This window comes from Berghia stephanieae, chromosome 1, assembly GCF_034508935.2.
Source record: "Berghia stephanieae isolate SIO BIC M18660-M18661 chromosome 1, UCSD_Bste_1.3, whole genome shotgun sequence".
In the NCBI taxonomy this organism is placed as follows: Eukaryota; Metazoa; Mollusca; class Gastropoda; order Nudibranchia; family Aeolidiidae; genus Berghia; species Berghia stephanieae.
This window is the reverse complement of record NC_088360.1, coordinates 6227305-6234804: the sequence shown is the minus strand read 5'-3', so window position 1 is coordinate 6234804 and position 7500 is coordinate 6227305. Positions and strand designations below refer to the sequence as shown.

Genomic DNA, 7500 nt, shown 5'->3' with positions numbered 1-7500 from the left:
GGCACTCAATTTTCTTTCACCTTAAGCAGCTTTATATATTTATTGTGTCGTGCCCAAGGACATAGCGCCAGAAATTATGTTTTGCTAAATAATTTTTACCCACAAGGCTATTACTGGCAATATTCATTTTCGCTTAGATGGCTGCGTGGAAAAATCATTGGGCTAACGCCCTAAGGATCTACATTCGAGCATTGCTGTAGCATCTCGTTTTATCTTCTCTTTGAGCAAGAAACTTAGGCTCTGTTGCTCACTTAACGGCGCTGCACTGCGAGTGACGCCTAGGTTACATCAGTTGTTTCTCCCAATACTCTAAAGAAAAAGAAATCTTCTGTGAGTGAACTGAACTATGGGAATAGTTTTTCTCGTATAACGTTCGCTATACATACGCATCTCAAAGCGCTTTCCATTTAATTTAGACGATGACGGGAAAAGACGGTCCATTTAATAATTCTTAAAGGCGGGATTCGAATCTACTTTTACTTGACATTAGCTAGCATTGCCTTGTTCACCAAAGAATCAGTAAAAACAATCTTACTTAGGGTTCAGTAAAGAACGAGTTACATTGCTGTAAATTTTCTTTTCTGAAATCGGTTATTGCAACTATAACCAGATCTATAATTAGAGAATTCACAATCGTAAATTGATTAACTCTCGGCGCAAAAGAGTTAATCTTGTTCAGTTTATCTGTCTTAAAAGGTTCCGTATTAAAGCGCCGCGTGCTATTATGTTCTATTAATTAATCATTATTGTTCTCTTTGATGAAAATGGACTCGCACACTCGTTAACATTAAATTGTCCTTTCTCCAACTCCCTTGAGTTTGTTTGAATCAATGTCGATAAGAATACGGATATGTAACTTTAATTGGTTTAATAGTTTTTGTTCACTCTTTGCTGGGCGGATTCGATTTTACCCGAACCTTGACACTTTTTTCAAAGACCTATAATAATTTCTGAAATTTCCCTGGGAAGAACAAATTGAAAATCATGGATCATTTTTACATTTTATTTATTTATTCATTATTGATTTGTTTATCTATTTATTTATCCAATTATTTAATGATGATGGTGATGATGATGATGATGATGATGATGATGATGATGATGATGATGATGATGATGATAATAATAATAATAATAAATAATAATAATAATAATAATAATAATAATAATAATAATAATAATAATAATAATAATAATAATAATAATAATAATGATAATAATGATAATAATAATAATGTGATAATGATAATGATAACAATAATAACAATATTATTATAATTATTATTATTCTTATTATTAATAATAATTATTATTATTATTATTGTTATTATTAAAACTCTCACTCTTTTTATTCCTATTAATCTTACATCACATTCTCGCCTTCTAACAATAGAGAAAAATAATACTAACAAAGCGGCTAGTGCTTCATTTATGCGTCGTGTAGCAGTTACTGTTCTCTTTTCTTGGCGAAAACAGACAAGTCCGCATTTATAGCCTGAAGAATTAAATGAGAAATCATGATTTACATGAACTTCAAACCCGCCGCCGGCAAAGGGTTAACAGTCCGAGTCGAACCCAAGCGGATGCAAAATATTGAAACGACAACCGGGGTAAATACTTTGGACAAACGTGAAAGCTATTTCAAACACCGTTTTCATGTAATAATCATAAAATCAATGAAGCCAGCAAGTGCGCTTCTGTCGTTCTCGTCGTAATGAGAAAAAAGAAAAAGAAAACGAAAGAAAGAAAAGAATAATTGAAAGTTTCAATTACGTTATATTCCTTTGTAAGACGGAGAGTAAGTAATAAGTTCGAGTTGCTTTGTGTAAATCTCCTCGTTCGGTCTCTCTGTAAGATACATCTGTAACGTGAATGCTTAAAATATTTTTAAAAAAGAAGTAAAAAGCCCGCAATGTTGTGGGAAAGAGTAAGTTTTCATTTTTCCTTTTAATTTTGTAATTTGCTTACTATCAGTGAATGAGTGTAAATTTGTAAACCAGGCTGCCCGTGAAACATAGTGGATCCTCTTATGCATGCTCTGATAATTTATCCGTATTGCCCAAATTTAAGCCACTGTAGTTCCTAACAAAGATCGGTTGACAAACTTATTCTTCCCATTGGGCAGATAAAATAAAATTAATTTACCCATATTGATTTATTACATAAATTATTCAAATCTGTGAGGAAATATTTTACAAACCTAAAATTATACTGCATAAGATAAATGAATGCATGCTACTCTTGCAGGCAAAAGTCAAACTGCTAATGTAAACCGTGCTGTTCGCGATTTCCCTTCGTTACATGACTGATCACTATGCCTCAGAAGATTTTATTTAAAAAATGTATTCTTCTTCTTCTTCTTCGTTCCCGTCACGTCACATGGTCAGTCCGGTCTGGTGAATGAAGCCCACAGTGGTCCTGAGGTCGTCCTCACTGCCGTACAGCTTCTTTGAGTATGGGGTTGGGTCAGGCCAGAAGTTCCTTCTCAACTGGTTGTACCTTGGACATTCCATTAGGACATGATGTCCATTTTCATTTTCAAGTCCGCAGTCACATTGTCCAGAGGCACCTGCTCTGGACATCCTCCACATATGTTCCTTTAACTGGTTGTGTCCAGTTCTCAGTCTGAAGATGATGACCTGTTCCTTTCTGCCGAGCACCTTGATTGGGTCATTCATGTTGTATTCTGGGTGCTTCTCTCTCCATCTCTGAGACTGGATAAATTTGGCCATTTTGTTAATTTCTCCTGTTGAGTACGTTGGGGAGGGTTGCTGCATGCGACTGCCTGCCTTTGCCAGTTGGTCAGCGATCTGATTTTCAAGTATCCCACAGTGTCCTGGAATCCACTGCAGTACAATGTTGGTAAACTTGCTTAGCTTCATGAGGTCTTCCACCACGGCGTCTATATCATCCGCAAAGGACATCATTATATCCTCCAGAATTTTCTTAGCATCTGTTAAAATCACTATGTGTCTTGGTTTTTCATTTTCTGAGAGGATTTGCTTAACAGCTTCATGGATTGCATCTGCCTCTGACTTGTAGATTGAAGTGCGAGTACCAGTTGGTTTGCTGATCTCCTTTTGTTGACCATTTGTGTACTCGATGTGCACTCCCAGGCCCCCGCACGTGTGTTCTTTATTGCATGAACCATCGGTATAGATTCTTGTCCATTTTTTCAGGGTAGTTTTGATATATGCACTTCTGTACAGACTTCTTGATTTCTTCGCCGTGTTTTTGTTTTGTTGAAATGTCACCAACGGATGTCTTGATTTTCAAGTGATTTTGCCTTTTCCAAATTGGTACTCTGATATTTGCTTTGCATTTTTGGGTCATTATTTCGTCAAGTTCGTGATCTTTTTCAATTTGCTGGGCTCTTTCAATAAAGTGTGATCTTTTCAGCCGCCTAGTTTTCTTTTGTTGCGCTCTAGCGTGAAGAGGCTGATCTGTCATTGTTTTCACGTCTGTGTATTGTTTCAAAGTGATAATAGTAACCTTAATTTAGAAAAGGGTCGCAAGTAGGATCAATCTGTTAAAATATTTTTATAATTTTTAGATTTGCTACTTATTCTGTATTTATTTTTTAAAATTTAACATTGGCTTAAGGGAATTATTTTGGCCGATAATTTATACATTAAGATGACCACCACTTTATTGTCCAAAAGAAATTTAGCTGCATGGACGAATTATTTTAGACATGAAAAAAAAGAAGATTATTATGTCCCTTTGGTTTTTGGGAAAACACATTTTTACTGGTACGTTATAGTAAAATAGTACTAGGCGTTCCTATTACTTACTCCTCTTTGGTGTTTGATAAACACATAAGGTCGACAGTAAGGAGCGCCAGTCTTTTCTCAGCTTCCGGAGCTCATCCCAGGTCCTACCGAAGGATGTCATCTCTCTTTCCACCGTTCTTCTCCAAGTTTCCAGTGGTCTTACCCTATTACGATTACCCTGGGTGTCCATCTGAGCGCTGTTTTCGGGATTGCTCGCTCCTTCATCCGACTAACATGGCCAATCCTATTATCCTTTGTTTAAAAAAAACATAGCAGTTCAATATTTTTTCCTCATTCAGCCGCTATTATTAAAAGTAAAATTGGCGTATGATGCTATTGTCCTGACCATAATGATAATTCTTGGTATTAACTCTCTCCTTACCAGCCATTTTCAGAATTTTCCCCAAAACTTCACACCCATCCAACACAAAAACAGACATTTCTTACTCAAACAGAAAAGCAGCAAGCACATTCTATACCTAATATCGTTCGATAACATGAGCTCTATTACAGAATGTCAAGTTTTTATAGCTATAGCAAATAGAAATGAAATCTGGATGACAAAAGTGACAGTTGCATAATAACAAATGTTACGATTTTCCAACAGGTGGTAAGGAGAGGGTTAAATTGTTAACTTCGAGATCCAATCACGACAACAATGAATATATGTTAGTTAGAAATAATATAGGTGAGGTCACAGGAGGGGTATGCTGATGATGATACGATTCTTGAACGCCTACATTCGAAACTTCGAGCTCGTTCCCATTGCATGTTTCCAAGGTCGCGCAGCGGGCATGGAGAACTCTTTCGGAATTTCCGACACAGGATTTCAAGAATCTTATAGTGTCTGGTTTCAGACTGACAAGTCGAGAGTCTTTTTGATCTATCGACATCTCTAGGCTTAACTTTTTGTTTGCATTCCAAGATCCTAATACAGAAAGGACGTATATTTCTCTGCCGTCGACCAGGTTTTGTAGTAATGTATTATTTTGTTTTCATTGGGTTTTTTGTTGTTGCCGAAGAATGGTTTTGACCCCAAAACGTTCCGTGTTTGGTATTTTGTTCTTTTTCGAAGTTGGTTTTTTTCCCCATTCTTTACTACTTTCTACAAACCACAGCTTCAAGCAGTTTGTAGCACTTTGGCATATAAATTAAGTTTTCGTGTCAAAATATTTAAAAATGTTTTCTTTCATAGTAAAGAAGTATACCGTTCCAACCAGATGGCTGGTGAAGATTATACTGTTTTATGTTGTATAGTTTACAGTATATATATTATTTGGAAAAGCCACCACCACCCAACTACCCTCGGGTCTTCAAACTAATCAAACACCAAGTCCATTTTTATCCACCTTATATTACTATCTCCACTCTGTTAACTTGATATTGTCATTCTGAGAAGGGGAGAAAACCAAATGGATGTATAAATTGATATTATTCTCTTCAAACAGACAGAAAAATTTGGCAAATCTATTTCTAATTCAGCGAGGTGTTACCAAAATTGGGTATATATTACATTCCGTGTGATATAGAAGGAACGAAATTGACGGCACTCAGCTCTTTGTTATTGTTTTTTTTTTTTGAGCATTTTAATGATTAGTTCTCACTAAATTATATAAATCGGACTGTAAACAAAAATTAAGGTTACACATAGTTGTGTTTGTTGGTACGTTATATCCGACTGGCGGATGTTGTGAGTATTTTACCTAAAGGTATAGTATAGATAGTATGCAGATGACGTCACTCAGGCCTTTGTTATTGTTTTTGCCATCCGCGTTTGTGAGTTGTTCTCACTAAACTGTATTAACCAGACTATAAAAGTTCATGGTTACACAGAGTTTGTGTGTTGGTCCGTTATACTTCCGGATGGCAATGTTGTGAACTCCTTGGCCAAGCGCATTCTATCTATAAATTCTCTTCACAGAGGCAGAGATGTCTTGGTCACTTCACTGCTTGACAAATCTACGTGGCGATACTAAAATTAGGCATATATTGCATGTGTTTTATAGACTTTTTTTATTTTGGTTTTCCAGATGGAGTCCATCATTGACCGGATGCAGGATGAGAGTACAGGTGTGCCAGTCCGGACGGTCAAGAGCTTTATGTCCAAAGTCCCCAGCGTTTTCACGGGTAAGACAATAATATATTATGTGTTTAAAAAAATTATGCCTTTTGCGCCACGATATCATAAGATATCGTCGTCTAGGCATTCCACGAAGGAATATAGATAACTCATCAAACAAGATGTCTGATGTCAACAGGAATCACCCATGTTGTCCAGGTGAGCAAATTGGGGGTTAATAATCTTGCTCAAGGAAAAAAAACAAAGCGGGGCTCGAACCCGGGTAATCCGGATCACAGTGCAATGCATTAACCACTCGGCCACTTCGCCCCCCATATTATGTGTTACCTTTAAGAAAACTGTTCTTTTATATAGAGCAATATCTACTTAATGTGTTCAAAGTGCTTTACAAGCCAACAGCAACACTTTACTTGTAAAACGAAACATGACGCTTTTTGAAGCTCTATTTTAATTTTTTTTTTATACAGTGACATCACAGTTCAGAAACTCATTATACACCTGTGTGAGGTCAGAGAATGTAAGTCACAGAGACTTTTTCAAAAGAGCTCCACTCACAGCATGACTCGTTTTTAAATAGGGCTGTGATGAATAAGTGAATGAATCCTGGATCAACCAATTACAAGTCGCGAATAGTAAGAATCGGCAACTTGCATCCCCGATCAAAAGTATTCAAGAATCCGATCAAAAGTATTCATGAATACTTTTGATCCGGCCAGAATTATTTTAATAAATAGCCCAAGATCTAATATTTTTTTTTAATTTGAAGGGAGCAATAATCCAAAATAAATCTAACATATTCGTAATTATTTAGTGAAAGCACAAAAGAGTCTCGGCTACAATAATCATTTCATAGAAATCACATATCACCATTAATCATGAAAAAACATTATGTACAACATTTTGATCTTCTCGATGGCATATCAAACGCCAATCTGGCATAAATTGAGGTGAAAAAAGATTGACCTTTCTTATCTCGTGACCTCCCGCTCTGGTTTTTGGTAGCCGGCAACCAATCAGCCGGTGAATACTACTCGGTGTTTCAATAATTATGATCTGGTGTTGTGCTTGAATATTACAGACCCGGTATTTGTTGTCGTCGACTGATGTCAAATTTATGGTAAAAGTTTCGTTTGATTGAAACATTATTCCGTCTCTCGGTCTTCTTCAAGAAAATAAGTTGTCCGTTGATTCATTTAGTCCTAATTTTCAAAATGCTTGCTCTGAAAAAATCAGAGGAATATTAGATTTTGATATTTTTTTGCCTCATTTTCTCTTTTGTTCAGAAGTATTCATGAATACGAGTAGGTAGTCGGCAACTTATTAAAGTATTCATCCATGTAGCCGGTAACTAAAATCTCGCGGGAAATCGCGGCTCGTACCAGGACCTATCTGTACTCAATAATTTAAGCGGGATAAAATCGGAAATGATACTACAGTTTCAAACTTTATAGTTTGCTCTAACAAAATGGTCTGCATGTCGCATTTTATGAAAAATAAATTATTGGTATGATGTAAAAAGAAAAGTAGAAAATCATCTACATTTTATTGTTTATTTCATGAAAAATAATGTTGAAATTTGGCTGTTTTGGCCATTTAAAGTAGAAAATCTGTTGAAAATTGGTATTTAGAAAAACGGCTCCAAAGCAC

General features: G+C 36.0%; 1 protein-coding gene across 3 annotated transcripts in view; it reads left to right on the top strand.

Annotated features, from left to right (window-relative positions):
- Positions 1–7500, top strand: part of LOC144966699 (regulator of G-protein signaling 7-like) — a 211838-nt gene that overhangs the window by 96865 nt on the left and 107473 nt on the right. For all 3 annotated transcript variants that reach the window (XM_078903464.1, XM_078903482.1, XM_078903473.1), the window contains exon 4: positions 5804–5900. In XM_078903464.1, the coding sequence (XP_078759590.1) occupies positions 5804–5900 (97 nt within the window). The remainder of the gene's footprint in view (positions 1–5803; positions 5901–7500) is intronic.